Source organism: Alosa pseudoharengus, unplaced genomic scaffold, assembly GCF_046254945.1.
Source record: "Alosa pseudoharengus isolate Yale_2024_CS ecotype anadromous, Long Island Sound unplaced genomic scaffold, YU_APseudo_1.1 YU_APseudo_1.1_scf_10, whole genome shotgun sequence".
Classification (NCBI taxonomy): domain Eukaryota; kingdom Metazoa; phylum Chordata; class Actinopteri; order Clupeiformes; family Clupeidae; genus Alosa; species Alosa pseudoharengus.
The window spans coordinates 30,220,336-30,240,246 of NW_027468565.1; the positions used below are offsets into that span (position 1 = coordinate 30,220,336).

At 41.4% G+C, this 19,911-nt stretch overlaps 1 protein-coding gene across 1 annotated transcript in view; it reads right to left on the bottom strand.

The window, feature by feature from the left end:
• Positions 1-784: 784 nt before the first annotated feature.
• fa2h (fatty acid 2-hydroxylase) overlaps positions 785-19,911 on the bottom strand; it is a 41,110-nt gene continuing 21,983 nt past the window's right edge. Inside the window, exons 2-7 of the mRNA XM_076269771.1 lie at positions 14,001-14,090; positions 7,287-7,429; positions 6,140-6,240; positions 4,672-4,844; positions 4,135-4,387; positions 785-3,713 (exon numbers count right to left, since the gene is read on the bottom strand). Coding sequence (XP_076125886.1) covers positions 3,643-3,713; positions 4,135-4,387; positions 4,672-4,844; positions 6,140-6,240; positions 7,287-7,429; positions 14,001-14,090 — 831 coding nt within the window. The 3' untranslated portion in view covers positions 785-3,642. The remainder of the gene's footprint in view (positions 3,714-4,134; positions 4,388-4,671; positions 4,845-6,139; positions 6,241-7,286; positions 7,430-14,000; positions 14,091-19,911) is intronic.

Sequence of the window (19,911 nt, forward strand, 5' to 3'; positions counted from 1 at the left end):
AACTGTCAGTGTCATCAAAATGAGAAGTCTTGACACCATCGTTTATGAACAAGATAGTCAAATGGCTTTGTCATGTTTTCATTATGACATTTCTCTCAGTGTTTTCCAATGCAAAAAAAAGGTCAGAACTCAATGACACTACCTGAACATGCTCAAGACAGCACTATACAGTACTTGTACAGCAATTTGAAAACTACAGTAAAGTTACACATTGCTGTAGTTAGGGGAGTAAGTGAGTACAAGACACTGAATACGTACATTTTTACTGTATGCTCTTTGCTATTCCACAGCATTGTGACAGAATTTGATAACTAGTTCAACAATTTTGTATGTAATGACTGAAGCAATGAAATGAAGACTATTAGTTTTATTGGGAACGACTATTCAGCATCCATAAGTATAGTTCATTTTGACTGACATGACATAAGGAAATGATAATGTTAAAAAACAGCAGAGAATTGTATGAAAGTAACTGATACATGTCAAAAAGCATTTGCAATTTGTTCAGAGGAAGGAGAAATTGCTACTATGATGTGCACAAATGACTAAATGTTGTGGAGGTTGAACTAATAGTTATGAGAATTTTCATTCTGATCTGAAAAAAGCACCAAAGCGACTGAGAAAAACTGTAACTGGTAGGCTTACTGTTTCTCTATCAACAAATTTGTGTTGAGTGTCGATCAGTGAACACTTCTTTGGATAATGTACCCAGATAATGTACCCTTAAGCACAAACATTAGAGGTGTGACTAAAAACAAAAGCAAAAAGAACACACACACAAAAATTAAGCACATATACACATATTTTATTTACACATACATTTGCATAGATATTTTATAAATCTAAACGTTAAAAATATAAGTAAACAGATTTAAGTTAATAATAAGCCTTTTATGTAGACAATTTCTTGTTGATGAATTAAAGCTTTTAAACATTTTTATAAATACACAAACAAACAACATGTGGCCACCTCCACTGCTTGCCCTGAAACAGGTGGAGTTTCCACTGGACATCAGGAGGCTTGCATTAAAAGTTTAATTATACAAAAACATAACCCTCTCATACACCTTTCTAACACACCACTGTCTTAACACACTGGCATTCATACACACGCACACACAAATACACCGCACATACACACACACACACTCATGCTCATACACACACATTTAAATTCTTTATTTAATTTGGATTAGAAGATAAGCATATATCATGGAATAATCCAAATTAAATTTGATACACACACACACACACACACACACAGGCTTTTACATAGCCCTATGCTCCTGAGTGTCGTTTGTGTGTCAAGGAGAGTGAGCGCACTGGGCACACTACCATGACCACACACATGCCTCTTCAAAATCAGCTCTTCACAGGGGGAAGAGCCAAGTATTTTTGAATATCGTTTGACACAGGATGTTCTCTCTTGTCACTGTTCCCATCACAGTGAAGTTTCATCAAAGCCACAGATGACATCCTGCTAGTCATGGCGCACACACAACAGCACTGGGGCTACCTGCACTCGGATGTGTGTTTACTGTTCCGTGAGCTATAACAGCCATGGTAGAGTCATGTGCTAGCATGAGGGGTGTACTTCAACAGCCATTACCATGGCTGACTGAGTTAGCACTAACACCTCCCCAGGACATGAATGCTCTATTCACAACAGATGGAATTCAACAGGCTTGGGAGGGACATGAGTAAAAAAGAGCACATGTATATGTGTATGTGTGTGTGTGTGTGTGTGTGTGTGTGTGTGTGTGTGTCGTCAGACTAAGGGCTAAAGACTGAATGAGGAATCAGCTGGGCTTGCAAACAACCTCTCCTGTAGCCCCGTCAGATGCATCTTCATTAAGCATCGTCATCCAGAGGCTGCACAGGACACAGTCCCACATGCACACACACACACTAACACTTGTCCATCTAGCTTAAGAGATGTTTGTCTACCTTCATGCTGATAAAAAAAGCAAGCAGAGGCAGTTACTAAAGGAGAGGCCCAAGCCTTTGCATCACATCCTCAGTGCCAGAGGCCCTGACAACACACACACACACACACACACACACACACACACACACACACACACACACAAACACACACAAACACATACACACACACACACACACAAATGTACATTGTACATTTAAACATCTTCACTCACAATCATGGTAATAATCTAATTGTGCCTAACTGTGTGAGTATGTGAATGTTTTGTATGTATGTGTGCGAGTGTGTTTGTGCGTAAATCTTACATAAATCTGATAATGTGCCCTCTCACCTATAACATTGTTCATTTTCACACATCTAAAGCAATGTCTTGAAAATAGAAAAAAAACTGCAGCTCAGTGCCAAGCCTGATTAGGGGAGAAAGTCAATGCAACAGCAGCAGCAGCACATGACACAGCCTCAGGGTGCACTGTTTAAACAGGCCTACAGGGGGCAGCACACTCTCAGAGGAAAGGTGAGGGAGGTTCTGGAGTGAGCCTAGCTGCTCTCAGAATACCAAAGACAGACACAGGAAGTAAGCATCTCACACTGAATAGATTTTAAAATATAACCAACGCCTGGGGACATTTCTGAATACATTTCTGTTCCTGACAGGGTTAGTTTCTGAGACACTTAATGGACCATTACCTCAAAGCTGACTAAACTACTAAATTACAGCACTGCTTCAATACCTCAAGGCCCAAACTAGCATAAAGAGATATGTGTTCAGACACAAGGCCCAACCCAGCAAAAATTAATGACAGTATTTATATTTTCAAAACTTATTTTCAGACAGAGTGCCAATTCCAAAGAGGTCCCACCAGCATCACCATTGAAAGGAGAAATTGAGGAGAACAGCTGTATCGATTCCCCTCTCTCCATTCCCTAAAAAGGGTTCTGAAGAGGAGCCACTTTGTATCCATTTAATTACAAAGGTTAGTAAATTTGTTTTTATTACATTTCTTCTTTCTTTCTTTTCTGGATCATTTTCAAACAGGAAATACAGAACTACAGGCCTCTCCACAGACCAGCTTCAGAACCCAACTCTCCTCCTGTTTCTATGACCACAGGACCTCTCCCTCATTCCACTTTCACACTCCCTCTCACACTTCCAAATACCTGCTTCTGTCTTTAACACACACACACACACACACACACACACACACACACACACACACACACACACTGTGTAAACACTCGTAAAATCACATTCACAGTCACATCCATATTCAAACATATATCCACATTTATCTGATATACACTGACTAAAACTCTCTCTCACACATACATAGATAAAACACACACACACACATACACACACACACACACACACACATAACATCTCAATCCATAGGCAAATGGAAGAAGGTAAGATGGGTCCATTTGGTGGCGCTAAAAATATTCTCATACAAACAACATTCATATGTTTAAAAAAATATTTGTCCATTACAGTATCCAAAATCAGTTAAATACAAACATGAAACGACGCTCTCCAAGCCACTGCCCCACTTATGTGACTGGTCGGCTGACATCTCCCTCATTTTTATAGAGTATTAAGAATGTAGCCACAGCAAAGCGTGAAGGGAAGCAGGGTGCGTAGAGAAAGTGTGTGTGTGTGTGTGTGTGTGTGTGTGTTTGCGTTGTCTCTGTAGCTCTCCTTAGAAGGCCTCTTCAGATGGGATGACTGTGTTGAACGGGTGGTCCCAAAATTTGGTGGTGATTCCAAACCCTACCGACACACATATACAGAGTCATATCATAGAACCAGAAAAATTTTCACATATATCCTGTTTCACACACGTACACGCTGAATATACATCACTTAACATCACATTAGTTCTAATTGTAAAACCCACCAAACCTCATCAAATATATCACGCTCCAAACACACACACACATGCTGAAAATGCATCACTAAACATCACATTCTATAGAAATACACACAACAAGAACAAGAACATGGCATTAAATATCTCTCTCTCATACTCATACAAACATATGCAGACAGAAACATGTGTGAGCAACGTCAATGGTGACACACACACGCGCACATGCACACACACACGCACACACACACACACACTACCACAGTGTATTTAGTGTAAACAAACTCAGGCAGTCATGTGCATGACAGATGGGTAAGTCCTTACCTGCTGTTTGGTGTTCAAAGTGGTGCTTGACATGGTATGCCTTGAGATTGTACAAGTAGGAGTCCTTGCGTGGGGATCCGTAGTGCAGGTAGTAGTGGATCATGTCATAGACCACGTACCCAAACAGGCCCCCCACAAACAGAGACACGGCGAGCCCCTCGCAGAACAAGGCCCGCAGGGTCAGGTAGAACGTCCCCACCACAAACGAGGCCAGACCAGGAGGGAACACCAGACGTGATCCATCAAACGGAGACTGGACGGAGAGAGACAGAGAGACATAGATAGAGAGAAAGAGAGAGAAAGAGAGAGAGACAGACAGAGAGACATAGAGAGAAACAGAGGGAGCGGGAGAGAGAGAGAGGGAGAGACTTAATTTAAAAAATGTCTTTCTTCTGTTTAATTTTTTAAAACTAGGATTCTATCTGTTGTACATTTAGCCAATATACTGCACACACACACACACAGGCACACACACACGTGTGTGTGTGTGCCTGTGTGTGTGTGTGTGTATATGTGTGTGTTTAATGTGGTGTGTACCTTGTGGTGTTGTCCGTGGAGCAGGAAGTGGATCATGATGAGATAGTAGTTGTGTGCGGGGGGGCGCATGTGGAACACGAAGCGGTGGATACAGTACTCCATGAAGGACCACAGGAACATCCCCAGCAGGAAGATGGCGGGGAAACTGTACTTGTGCAGCAGGATGGAGAAATCTGGGGGCAGGAGAAACAAAGACAGATTAAAAAATGATATAGAATTATATTAAATGCTTAAGTATATGAATGCCATACTTACGCAGACATTCACAAAGCAATACGCCACAAAAAGACCATAATACTATCTAGCATACTATAACATTTTGACCAATATTATAGATAGATAGATAGATAGATAGATACTTTATTGATCCCCAAGGGGAAATTCAAGATGTACTATGTAGTATAATGTATAATGTATGTATTTGCTTGTGATTGTTGTGTTGTAATGTAATGTATTGTAGTACAGATGTGTAATTTGTATGTGAATCTGCAGGCGTGAGAATGTCTGTGTATGTGCATGTATTGACCTGATGTTGAGTGTTAGAAAATATATGTGCATACACGTGTATGCATACAGTACTTTTGTGTGCTACCGTTTTATGGCTAAAGGAGTACCTGTATACGCTTAGAGATGTGCATGTGTATGTGTAAAGGTGTGAGGTGCATGTTTATGTGTAAAGGTGTGAGGTGCATGTGTATGTGTAAAGGTGTGAGGTGCATGTGTATGTGTAAAGGTGTGAGGTGTATGTGTATGTGTAAAGGTGTGAGGTGTATGTGTAAAGGTGTGAGGTGCATGTGTATGTGTAAAGGTGTGAGGTGTATGTGTATGTGTAAAGGTGTGAGGTGTATGTGTAAAGGTTAAAGGTGTGAGGTGTATGTGTAAAGGTTAAAGGTGTGAGGTGCATGTGTAAAGGTGTGATGTGTATGTGTAAAGTGTGAGGTGCATGTGTGTGTGTAAAGGTGTGAGGTGTATGTGTAAAGGTTAAAGGTGTGAGGTGCATGTGTATGTGTAAAGGTGTGAGGTGTATGTGTATAGGTGTGAGGTGCATGTGTATGTATAAAGATGTGAGGTGTATGTGTAAAGGTTAAAGGTGTGAGGTGCATGTGTAAAGGTGTGAGGTGCATGTGTATGTGTAAAGGTGTGAGGTGCATGTGTATGTGTAAAGGTGTGAGGTGCATGTGTATGTATAAAGATGTGAGGTGTATGTGTAAAGGTTAAAGGTGTGAGGTGCATGTGTAAAGGTGTGAGGTGCATGTGTATGTGTAAAGGTGTGAGGTGCATGTGTATGTGTAAAGGTGTGAGGTGCATGTGTAAAGGTTAAAGGTGTGAGGTGCATGTGTATGTGTAAAGGTGTGAGGTGTATGTGTAAATGTTAAAGGTGTGAGGTGTATGTGTAAAGGTTAAAGGTGTGAGGTGCATGTGTATGTGTAAAGGTTAAAAGCGTGTATGTATAAAAGTGTGTTCTTACTTGAAGTGATGTGCAGTTTGGTTTTCTCCTGGCCCAGAAGACTCCAACTGTACCACGTCATGTAGATGACCAGTGGGATCCAGACCAATGGGACCATATACCTACAAAAACACACACACACACACATACACTTAGATACACTGGGACCATATACCTACAAACACACACACACATACACACTTTGACTGCGTTAATTTTGAAATTATTGGCCTAACCAATCACATTGATCAGGGATTCCTAACGTTACTTCCTACTTTGCCTAACCTCTAGAAACTGATAATGAACCGCAACGGCAGTCAATTTACCTGTATAAATGTACCGTTACAAATTCTTCTGACTGCAGCTTTTATGTTTGCAGGCGTTGCTACTACTGTTTACCACAGCCACTTTCTATTTCAAAACTAATGTCACCCCCTCTCCTCGCTGATTGGCCCTCCACCCTGGTGGCTGAGGAGAGCGTTAGTGTATTGTCAGATACCAGACTGGTATCCCAGAGAAATTCAAATTAATAGATAGTAGGCGGGCAGGGTAAGACTGTGTGACCATCCCACAAATTGAACACGTTTTGCACATCACACGTGCACAGAGGTGCCGCACTGTGCGCCGTTACCATGACAAATGTGTGGCATAATACACATGAGTCGCATGACCTCTAAGATTTAGCAATAGCCATTTGCTATCTCTCTGGCTCGGTGACGTCGAGAAACAGAGATCTATGTGAAAAATGGCCAGAGTTTTCCTTTAACTGGCATACAGGTACCTCTAAGCATTACATGAGCACCTTGCCGAGTCTCTGTCATTATGATTACAGCTCTCTGGATTTAGATAATCACTGACGTTTTGCCAGCAAGTGACTACGTAGACGAAAAGTGTTCTTTTCTGTTTCTTGTAATACAGTAATAATCCAACTATAGGTTTTGTGTGTGTTCACACACCTAATATCTTTGGCCTATGATGGAAATGCATTAATGTACAGTACAGTTAATGTACAGTTTAGCTCCAAAACTACAGAAATGGTTTCAAAGAACCCTGTATAAGTATATAAAGAGCATTGTGTAGTATGTGTAGTATACATGTAGGTACCCTAATGAGGATTTATATTTTGTGTGTGTGACTGAGTTTGCACGGTGTGTCTATTTGTGGGTACCATGAGGTCTTGGTTCTGGACTCGAAGAACTCTGACTCAAACAGGCGAATGGGCCTGTCAACAGGCTGATGCACCCACGCGTCATACTTCTCCCCAAGATGACCCACCTGCCATGCCAGGGGTTTACTCCAGTCCACCAGATCCTACAGAAACATACACACACACACATTACAAAACATATTACATAGATACACACCACACCCACACCCACAGATACATATTGTACACACACACACACACACACACACACACACACACACACACACACAACCTGAGTTGGGGTTGACCTGGTTTTAATCAGATCATCCATTCCTATATTCAAATACATTACATTTATGCTACCTTAAAATTTCACATTATTTCTTTGAACAGTCACATACTGATTTCAGTAGTGTTTATATATTTTGGCAACATGTGAGCTCTATTGGCAGTGAGTAAGGACATTGGGTGTTGTAAGGACTAATCTGCTACATGATCAGCTAATGGCACCCCACCATCAAACCAGGAAGGTTCCACCGAGGCCTGAACTTGGATCGCTGGACCGAAGTCCAGAGGGCTATATCCAGTACACTTACATATTCACATGTATATGCGTATATGTGTATATATAAAATGCACTGGCTGGCGTTAGATAACCGGACTTCCTGGCTGCATTACCACATGACTGCCAGCAGGAGGCAGCAGGGGACAGCTCACTCAAGGCAAAGTAAAGGGGGCGGGACTGAGGCCTTACACAAATGAACCTGGAAGCCAGAGTTTGGTAACATCCTGTCAGAGCAATAACCATGACCTCTTGTCAGAGAGATAGTTTGTGTGTGTGTGTGTGTGTGTGTGTGTGTGTGTGTGTGTGTGTGAGGAGATATCAATGAATTTCAGAGCAAGCTTTGTCTCTTTCCACAGCACTACAGGTTGCAAACACACACACACACGTTTATTGGTGTTTTATGCCTCCAACGTTGTCTTCAAGGCAGCGCTGCCTGGAAGGCACTAGGGTTAGGCATGGGTTAAGATTAGGGTTAGGGTTGGGATTAGGTTTAGGTGCCTTTAAGTCAGCTGTGGCAGCGCTGCCTGGAAGACGATGTTGGGGGCATAAAACACCATCGAGCCACACACACACACACACACACACACACACACACACACAAGTACAGTTACAACCTTTCACACGCCCAACACTTATATATAATACACATTGTGCCCACAACTTACACAAACTCCACACCCCTTCCATTGTATGATATGAATCAGTTCTCATGAAGGAATTTGTGTGTCATGATTGATATCCACGTGTGTAAGACATACAGTTTTTCTCAGTCGCTTTGGTGCTTTTCTCAGATCAGAATTAAAATTCTCATAACTATTAGTTCAACCTCCACAACATTTAGTCATTTCTGCACATCATAGTAGCTATTTCTCCTTCCTCTGAACAAATTGCAAATGCTTTTGAACATGTATCAGTTGCTTTGTCATGTCAGTCAAAATGAACTATACTTATGAATGCTGAATAATCGTTCCCAATAAAACTAATAGTCTTCATTTCATTGCTTCAGTCATTACATACACAATTGGTGAACTAGTTATCAAATTCTGTCACAATGCTGTAGAATTGCAAAGAGCATATAGAGTAAAACTGTGAAACGTACATATTCAATGTCTTGTACTCACTTACTCCCCTAACTACAGCAATTTGTAACTTTACTGTAGTTTTCAAATGGCTGTACAAGTACTGTCTTGAGCATTTCCAGGTAGCGTCACCGAGTTCTGACCTTTTTTGCATGGGAAAACACTGAGAGCATAAACTGTCGTAATGAAAACATGACAAAGCCATTTGACTATCTTGGTCATAAACGATGGTGTCAAGACTTCTCATTTTGATGACACTGGCAGTTTCATTGACATAAATACTTGCTTTTGAGAAAATGACTATCCATTTTGAGCAAGTGACGTGCTTTTGAAGGTTATCCACTACGTTTCGCAGTTTGCACTAATTGTTTTGAGAAATGCACTAACTGCTGTGCAAATGTTAATAGTGATGTGAGAAAAGCACCAAAGCGACTGAGAAAAACTGTAACTGGGTAAGAGAATGAGCAAGCGGAGAGAAGTGATTTATTTGAGAGAGAGAGAGAGAGAGAAAGAGAGAGAAAAGAGAGAGAGGGAGAGATGCATGGCATACCACAGTGTTATTATGGCTGCTGACAGCTTCATGAAAGGCATTCATTGCTTGATTTAATAGGAGAATAGGAGTTCTCTGAATCATCACTCAACAATCAACACATGCACACACACACACGCACACGCACATGCACACACACACGCACACGCACACGCACACGCACACGCACACGCACACGCGCACGCACACACACACACACACACACACACACACACACACACACACACACACACACACACACACACAGAGAATCTTTCTTAGGAGTGTGGCAAGGAGGGCGAGTTTCGGCAGAAATGTCCGGAGGTGGGACAGGAAAAGTGTTGGTGTCAACCGCAGCACGATGGCCAAGCCCTGGTGACCTTTGACCCCTTCACCTTTATCCCTCCCACACAAGAAATGCAAGGAAACAGTTCTTCAGCTCCACTCCAGAGTGGAACCATTAATGGGTGTTAATGACAGCAATCAACTTGTTTTTGTTCTCTGTTCTGAAAAGAACACTTTTGACTACTCCACACCACACAGAGACTTCTAGAAAGTTCCTGTGAGGAAGTTGGTTCTAGCTCATGTGTGCTTCCAGAGAATGAGCACACACATGTGCCAGTGTGTCTCTGCGATCCCCTGGGAACTTTGAAATGACACAGAGATTGTTTATAACACAAAGGTGACTGGACACCAGGGCAATCACCCCTCTCATGGGACCCAACCTCCTCTCCAAACTCTCACTCTTCCTGTCCTCCTTCCACCCCCCCTCGCTCTCTCTCTCTTTCTATCTCCCTCTCTCTCTCTCTCTCTCTCTCTCTCAAAAAGGATTCGGGAGCACTCAGAAACTAAAAACTGGACTGAATGAAGCAAAATTGGCCCATGGACAGGACCTAGAAGCCAATAACCTCTAAAGCCAACAACCCCGGGAAGATGTAGAACATCGTGAAATCTATGAATGAAATGTCTAGCTCAACTAAACTTATTATGAAGTTTGCTTTGCCAATGATTTAAATCAATTATTTTCCAGATTTGGAAGTGCACGGCAGACACAATTAGAAACATAAAATTGGCAACTAGGCCTAAATACATTGTTCCCTGACTGCCAATACTGTTATTATTATCAGTTTGTAAAGGTTAGGCAAAGTAAGAAGTAACAATATGAATCCCTGATCAATGTGATTGGTTAGGCTGGACCAACGATTTCAAAATGAACACAAAGTCTGTGTCCGTTATGATATACAGTAGGGTTGGAAACGTTTCCCAATTATGAGAGGCCAGACTCTCTTCACAGAGTGAAACAAAGTAGCGAGTCAAGGCTACATCCCTCAGTGATCACTAGTCAATGATAAATGACAACTTGAATTTCCCCTTGGGGATCAATAAAGTAAGTAAGTAAGTAAGTAAGTAAGTATCTATCTATCTATCTATCTATCTATCTATCTATCTATCTATCTATCTATCTATCTATCTAATACTGTACTATGATAGCTGAACTTGCCCAATTTGCTTATAAGCAGGACTGTGGAACAGAGGATGCTGTCATGATCATGTTATTTCTAAACATTTAGACACACCCAAAATATATGCAAGAGCTCTGTTTCTAGACTTTTCGTCCGTCCGTTTTTAATACAATACAAACAAATCTTCTGGTGTCCAGTAGTCCAGTGCCAACTGATCCCTCTCTGATTTACAGTATTACAGTAGTATACTTCATTTTCCACTGACAACATTTACTTTATAAAAGTGAACAAAACTCTCTCATCTGCTGTCATGGCCGATGTGGGAGTCTCCTTTCTCTGCCCTCTTAAATCTTTTGGGGCGAACAGACAAATAGTTTTTTAACTCTTTAATTATGAACATTTTACAGTATTGCAACATCATATGGTACAACAGTCTGTCCACTATTTGAAAAGACAAACTGTCCCATCAAATAAAAATCTGCTCAAAGATTGTAGGTCTGTTCAGAACCCCTATGAATCAGCCAACAAATCAAGACTGGCTACGACATTGTCTCCAATCCAAATCATGCTTTAAATAGTGAATTTAAATTGATACCATCAAACTGCAGATGCAGAAGTCTCACCATATAATGTTTATCTCCCTCTCTCATAGGGTGAATTCACAGAATGCATACCGCATAGGTCTTAGCTTTAGAATGCACAGGGTGAATTCACTTACTAATATTAATTTCTATACAAACCAAGATTCCTAAAGAAACGTGAGAAAAGTTGGAAATAGGCACCCACCAGCCCAGCACTAAACTCCGAGTGTGGTAAACAAAAACGGATATTTCAGGCAGTAAAAGCCCCGGTAAGAACCAAACTAGATTTTGTTCAAATCTACACACCTATGGCTACTGAAAAATGTATCATTCATTTATCAAATGTTATTTTGAAGTATTAAAAAACATTGTTGTTTTAGAATTTTCGAAACGAAAGGGTTGGTAATTGGTGGTTTTATGATATGTCAATTCTTTCAAGGGGCCAGGTTCCCCAGAGCAACTCAGGGTTAAGTGCCTTGCTCAAGGGCACAACTATACTACGACAACCCGCCTGCTTCCACCACCTCTCTCTCTCTCTTTCTTGCTCTCTCTCTATCTCGCTCTCTCTTTCTCTCTGGAGCTATACATCCAATAAACATGGTATTTCAAAACATTTTGTCATTCACCTTAACTTCAGAGTAATATTGTAGTAAAATCAGAGTTTCTGCTTTGAGAAGCTTTTTTTCTGGACCATAAATTCTCCAGTCTTAACCGAAGTAAACCTTCTCAGTGTTTCACTGGGGACAAAGGTAAGTGTCCACGTGGGGTTTGTATACATGATTACAGCGGGAAGCTATTTCCCAAGACAATAAAAGATTTATGATCTGATCATATTTGATCCTTTGTAATGAACAAAACGTGCACACCTGTACTGAACGTGAATGTACAACCTGACCTCTCAACTGAAATGATACTCCATACTCTCCATCCTCAACACTCTCTCTCTCTCTCCATCCTCAACACTCTCTCTCTCTCTCCATCCTCAACACTCTCTCCATCATCAACACACTCTCTCTCTCTCCATCCTCAACGCACTCTCTCTCTCTCTCTCTCTCTCTCCATCATCAACACACTCTCTCTCTCTCTCTCTCTCCATCATCAACACACTCTCTCTCTCTCTCCATCCTCAATGCACTCTCTCTCTCTCTCTCTCTCCATCAACACACTCTCTCTCTCTCCATCCTCAATGCACTCTCTCTCTCTCTCTCCATCATCAACACACTCTCTCTCTCTCTCTCTCTCTCTCCATCATCAACACTCTCTCTCTCTCTCCATCCTCAACACTCTCTCCATCATCAACACACTCTCTCTCTCTCCATCCTCAACGCACTCTCTCTCTCTCTCTCTCTCTCTCTCTCTCTCTCCATCATCAACACACTCTATCTCTCTCCATCCTCAATGCACTCTCTCTCTCTCTCTCCATCATCAACACACTCTCTCTCTCTCCATCCTCAATGCACTCTCTCTCTCTCTCTCTCCATCATCAACACACTCTCTCTCTCTCCATCCTCAACACTCTCTCTCTCTCTCCATCCTCAACACTCTCTCTCTCTCCATCCTCAACACTCTCTCCATCATCAACACACTCTCTCTCTCTCCATCCTCAACGCACTCTCTCTCTCTCTCTCTCTCTCTCTCCATCATCAACACACTCTCTCTCTCTCTCTCTCCATCATCAACACACTCTCTCTCTCTCCATCCTCAATGCACTCTCTCTCTCTCTCTCCATCCTCAACGCACTCTCTCTCTCTCTCTCTCTCTCCATCCTCAATGCACTCTTTCTCTCCATCTTCAACACACACTCTCTCCCTCCATCCTCAACACACTCTCTCTCTCTCCATCCTCAACACACTCTCTCTCTCTCTCTCTCCATCCTCAACACACTCTCTCTCTCCATCTTCAACACTCTCTCTCTCTCTCTCTCTCTCCATCATCAACACTCTCTCTCTCTCTCCATCCTCAACACTCTCTCTCTCTCTCTCTCCATCCTCAACGCACTCTCTCTCTCTCCATCCTCAACACACACTCTCTCTCTCCATCCTGCATGTTTCTGTTGCCGCATCTCCTTCCACTTGTATTCATTGCCAACATTCACTCTTAACACTCTCTCTCTCTCTCTCTCACACACAAACACACACACAGACACATACACACAGATGTGCACTCGCACACACACACAGACACACACACACACACACACACACACACACACACACACACACACACACACACACACACACACACACACACACACACACACCTAACCCCTCACTGCTTCCCGAGCGCCACTGTTGTTGCAGGCTGCACTGCGCCAGGATTAGTGTGTGCTTCACCTCACTGTGTGCTAACTGTGTTTCACTAATTCACGGATTGGGATAAATGCAGAGACCAAATTTCCCTCACGATCAAAGTATATATACTTATACACGCACACGACCACACGCACACACACAAAAACACACACACACACACACGCACACACGCACGCACACAAAAACACACACTCTCTCTCTCTCACCGTCTCCAGGTCCACTTTGCTGCATTTGCTGATTCCTGTTGGCTCCTCCTCCACTGGGGGCTCTTTGACTTTCCTCCTTTGCCTGGGAGCCTGTGAACACACACACATGCATAAGCACAGGTAAACTACACACACACACACACACAGTATGCAAACTCAGAAAAGCAAATCTCACAGCCACCACTGTACCATCAAAACAACAACCCTTGGCATGTTTCGTTTCTCTGAGAAAACACTCATCTCACTTCAAAACCACACAAAGTCTGATGCTTGAAGCACTGCAAATAGGAGAGATTTGGCGCTGTTATGGTCTTTAGTTTTATGTAAACATACTACAGAGCTGGACTAGAGCAGGGTTGGCTCTTTTTCTGAAAAAGGTCTTTACTTTATGTAGTGGAAAATTACGCATTTACCACAGACACACACACACAGTTTGACACACACCTATAGATGAGGTATGAAGTGAAATATTAATCAGGCCTCTTGCCACATCGCCCCTCCTTCAAACTGAACAGCTTATCAGATTGCCTTCAGGAATCCGATACATCTCAGTAAAACACGCACCTCCCACCTACCTCAAAATCAGTCTGGTAGGACCCTAATAATTCAAAAGACAATTACAATTTTAAAGGGAAGTTGTGTGTAAACTGTGTGTGTGTGTGTGTGTGGGGGGGGAGGTGGGTGTGTGGGTAGTTTTATAACAAACAACAGTGTGCCCCTGAAGAAAATTAAGACTGGAAAAGTGTCCTTTCTTTTTCAGTTCTCTATTTTTCTATGTGTGAAGTTACTGTGAATAGCACTATTGTTAAGCAGAAGAGCCTGATCAGCTGGAGACTTCGCTCACTGCCTTGCACAGACTGACTGAGGAAGTAATTTGTCCCCAGGGCCATTGAACTGTTCAATGCTTCACTTAAGGGAAGAGGAGAGATAGACTTCTCTGCATAGTCTGTCTGACTCTTCACCCCCTCCATGTTTGGATACTGTCTGTCCACTAGCCACTTTTTATCACTGTCTTTCTGCCTCACTGTTTGCGTGCTATATTAGTACATTAGCACATATGCATAACACCTCCCTCCATGCCACAGCCGAACTGTGGCCACACTTATACCTTTTCTTAAAATAGTTATATATATATAGACATATAGATATATAGACTTTATTCTTGCACTGTTGCACTTACTCATTTGTATAACCATGACCACTATCACCATTGCACCATCACCGTGACACTCACTCACACAGAGCACCTTACCTTACCTTACTATGCACAGAGAATCACAGGCTCAGTCCCTGCCTTAGTCATTGCAAGCGCCTCTTGATTGATTAATCACCACTATGTGGATACTGTTTTTAGAATTGATTTAGATTAAGTGTTAGTATAATTTGTATTTGAGTATATTTAGTATATTCTTTATCTTCTACTGTCCTTATTGCTTAGTTGTGTTTTTATATTATATACTTTTAATTACTTTTTCTGCTGTTAGTAAATGTGTGTGTGTTGTCTGTATGCTACTGAGACCTTGAATTTCCCCTGGGGATCAATAAAGTATCTATCTATCTATCTATCTATCTATCTATCTATCTATCTAATAACGTTAATGAAGGAAGTGGCTGAACTTCTCATTCACTCTCAGTTTTACACATTTATGGTGAAAATGCTATTTCAGAGGTCAACCTCCAATGCTTAGATTGTTTTGAATGGGTGGGGAGAGAGCACCACCAAAAACAAACAAAAAGCCTCTCCTCAATGTCTTGCGCATTGTTTTTTATAACTTACAAATCGTCCCCTTAGAATTATAGGGTTCTATCTACGTTCTGAGTAGTTCTGAGATATTGAGCTTCAAAGTTTTAGAATTCCATAGAGTTATACTGATAAGTAGAACAAACCTCTTCAGATATAATGTCCAAAAATGCATACAACTACAAGAAACACCTCACCTCATCTTCTTAAGGTGTCACAGAATACGAATATGTCAATAACTCAATTTTGACAAAAATGTCAGATAGAACCTTATAATTCTAAGGGGACGAAATGACAAACACTGTGTCATGCCCTTAGCGCAGAAATTCTGTGGTGGCCTAGTTCTTTTGACGTTTTAGTTGTGGTCATGTCATTTGATCTGCTTTGTTAAACGGACAATGATATGTAAATAGATTTGGGCTGGGGTACAGTTATGAAATCTGCAGATCTAACCACAAGGTCAGCAATGAGACATTCAGGTAGACAGACAACCAGCATGTGTGTGCTGGCCCCAAATTATTCATGTTGCTAGTGTGTTGTGATTTTGAACATGCCATCTTGTGTCAGGGATCATTATCAGTCTCCGCAGTCATATTGTCAAATGTGATGAAACGGCTGTGGCTTTTGAAGTTGATAACTTTTACTATCTGACCTGACATCTCCTTTTAGTCTGCCATTTACTGCTTTGATTGTGGTGGGCCTACAGACGTCGCCCAACACCTTTGGGTGAACAAATCCGTTGCAGCATTGGCATGGATGCAGAAACAATCTTTGCTTTTGACACTCTGTGGTTCCGAAGGGGGATTTGTACTGAGAGAGACAATCTCGGCCACAGCTGACCCAATAGGGCGGTCAATTCTTTGAAACAAGCTTACGTCACTCATCACTCAAAACTCTGCACCATGTTGTTGGAGGTGCAACATATGCACTGTTTTAACGCTAGGGCTCTAGGATATCTCATTACACTGTTACCTCCAGACAAGTTCTTTAGCAGGCTATACAATTGAAGCTTTGTGGACTGAAAGATAACTTACAGATTAACTGATAAGGTTTGGTTGATTTGACCATCAGTTAAGTTTAAAACAGGCACCTTACTTTGGATAAATAATTGCAATATTTCATAGGAGTGATTAACGTTAAATAATCTAGGCTGGAGTAACTCAGCAACAGGCACCTCCGATGTATTTGCCGTTCTAAAGATGTTAAAAAGCTATAGTTAAAAAAAGTTACAGTTACCATTAAGGTAGCCAAGGTGCCAGAACAGAACACATCTGGATAATTATAAAAACTGTTTTTTCTTCTAATAAAACATGACCAAATACTTTTGTAACCCTTGAGCCAGCTCCTATCTACATGATCTCAATGGCGACCTTTTGCACCTTTTGTTTGCACCTCCAACAGCATGGCGTACCTGTTGCCCCCCACAAATGCCCAGAAGTTTGTGTCAAAGTTTGTGGGCACAGCTGACCCCTCAGCGTAAACCCGCCGTAGCAAGTAATTCATGGTAACTCCACCGCACGTCTGACAACAAACGGGTGGTTCACACGAGAGGAGCAGTGGTGGAGCAGGGAAAAGAAAGACCACGGGAGCACACAGATGTTTGGGTTGCTTCACGTCATGTGAAAAGGGTGCGGAAACGACTAACGTTTCGTAACGTTTGTAGGATTACATCTTCACCAGAGTCCATAAACTTTCACAGCTCAGAGACCTGTAGGACGGGCATCGTCACTAACCCTGAGTCAGGCATCAGTGGCGGCGTCTCCAGACAGACTCTGCTGTGCCCCCTTGTGTACCCAGCATGTGTGAAAACGTCTCCCACAGCACACAACGCCATGAGCTCGCAGGACTTGTTTAGATCTAAGTTCACCGGTGTCAACATATGCAGCTCATACTGCATTATTCTACTTTACTCGCACAAACAACTCTTATAAATATATACAGTTGTGCTCATAAGTTTATGAAGCCATGCTAAAGTTGACTAAAAAGAGGAATAAAAAATGATCTTTTGTAAATTGATTTTAATGCCTTAATTAAAAAAAATGAGGAAAAATCCAACCTTTAAGGACACCAATTTTCTTTGTGAAAGAATAATGTATCGTAAATAAATAAATGAATGTTCTTCCTTAAAATACATGGGGCATAAGTATACACACCCCTATGTTAAATTCCCATAGAGGCAGGCAGGCCAGTTATTTCATGGATCCAGGGTACTATGCATCCTGATAAAGTTCCCTTGGTCTTTGCCTCACATCATCACATACCCTTCACCATACCTAAAGATTGGCATGGGATACTTTCCATAAGATCATCTCTCAATGCAAATCAAACCAGCTATTAGGCTAACTAAAATAAAACCATGCCAATCAAATTTATGAGAACAACTATATGCTAATAAACGTATGAGCACAACTATATTCCTAGAAGGAATAGGAACCAGTAGGAACCGGTATAAACCCCTGAAGACACCTCTAACCACACTAACAATGCCACACGCCGCTTCTGAAGTAAGAGAAGAGGTGAAATCTACTTACGTAGCCTTGGCAGGGTCAAACAATGGAAACCTGCCAGCAGCTTTAAAACTTTCAACAGCAACACACAACAAAACATCTTTGATTTTTAAAACAAAACACATTCCGCTGTGGAAGAACAAATGAGGGAGGGGGGTGTGAACGCAACCAGGACGAGACGGACCTGATGGGCCAGATATTTAGGATGATCCGCCACCCACACACACATTTTAATTATTTATTTAAATCCACAAATCATATTACAACAGACAGGATTCAAATATTTCAAGAGATAAGATAGGGCTTTGTCACTCAATGGTATTCAGGGGTACAAAAAACATCTCCTGCGCCATACTGCAAGGCTGCCTATAACTGCAGATATGGAGCAAAACTTTGCTAGCTGTTTTGTTTTTCTGCTGGAGAGCCCTGCCAGCCTTAACCCACTGAAAACAAGATTGTGGACATGCCCCAAGCTGCCAAAGATCAACACCACTAGCTTGCATTGATAGCCTAGGTCACATAGTTTTGTCCGTATGGGTTGGTACTTCATGATTTTATCATTAAAAGCCATGTCCATGTAGATATCGTACACACATCCTATTTCAAGTATAAGTACTTCCCTTCTGTCTCGGTCTAAAAACACAACATCAGGGATGTTAGGGATGTTACAAAACACATCAGTGGAGCTGTTAAACCATTCATAATACGCGAATGTTTGTACATTGTCACATTATCTGGAAGTACATCCTTAACAGTGCTAGCAATAAGGTCAACAATTCGGTCGTGGCGTGCTGTATAAAGTCCTTTGTACATAGTACAGCCATTAACAATATGCAGGCATGCAAACTGGTCAGGGGTGAAAAAGGTGAGAAGGGCACGCGAAGTGACAATAGTGCATAGCTTCCACCGAGTATGAAATGGCCCAAAACCAGAGATTTACAAAGAAAACAAACTTTAAAATCACTAAAAATGGCCAAAAATATCATATGATAAAAATAAGTGAATATAAAAAAAGTGTCTTCTTCTCCTATTTCTCCTTAAGTGTGAGGGGCCCGTTGCACTGTTTGGCAGCATGCCAATTATCAAGATGTGTGTCAGTTTATTACATGGCCCTCCTCTCCTCCTAAGCAATCTGCATGAGTTTTTTTATATTCATAATCTCAAATTTTTATATTTTATAATCTCAAATAGCAATTTAATCACTAATGAAGAATAAACAATTATCAAGATGTGTGTCAGTTTATTACATGGCCCTCCTCTCCTCCTAAGCAATCTACATGAGTTTTCTTTCTTTTTTCTCTGTGCCTTAAGTTCAGACATTTCTGAAGATTTCAGGCCTATTGGACATGAAGACATAGTAGGCATAGTATTAGAATAAAGATGATAAGTTTGAATATTTGTTGAACCAAACCAGGTGAAACTTCAGACTAACATTATATAAAATAGGGTAGACTAGACTAATTTGTAAAATCGATTCGAAATGTTTTAACTTCCTATGGAATGGGCATTTTTGTGTCTAGACCAGGTCTTGTGAAGCCGTGTGCAAAAGTAGATCAAAATAAAATGAAAAATGAGTCATTTAGACCATTATTTGCTAAGGTATGCTCATGCGTTTTGTAAAATGCCCAATGGAAACTCCCCATAGGACTATTTGGATTGTTTG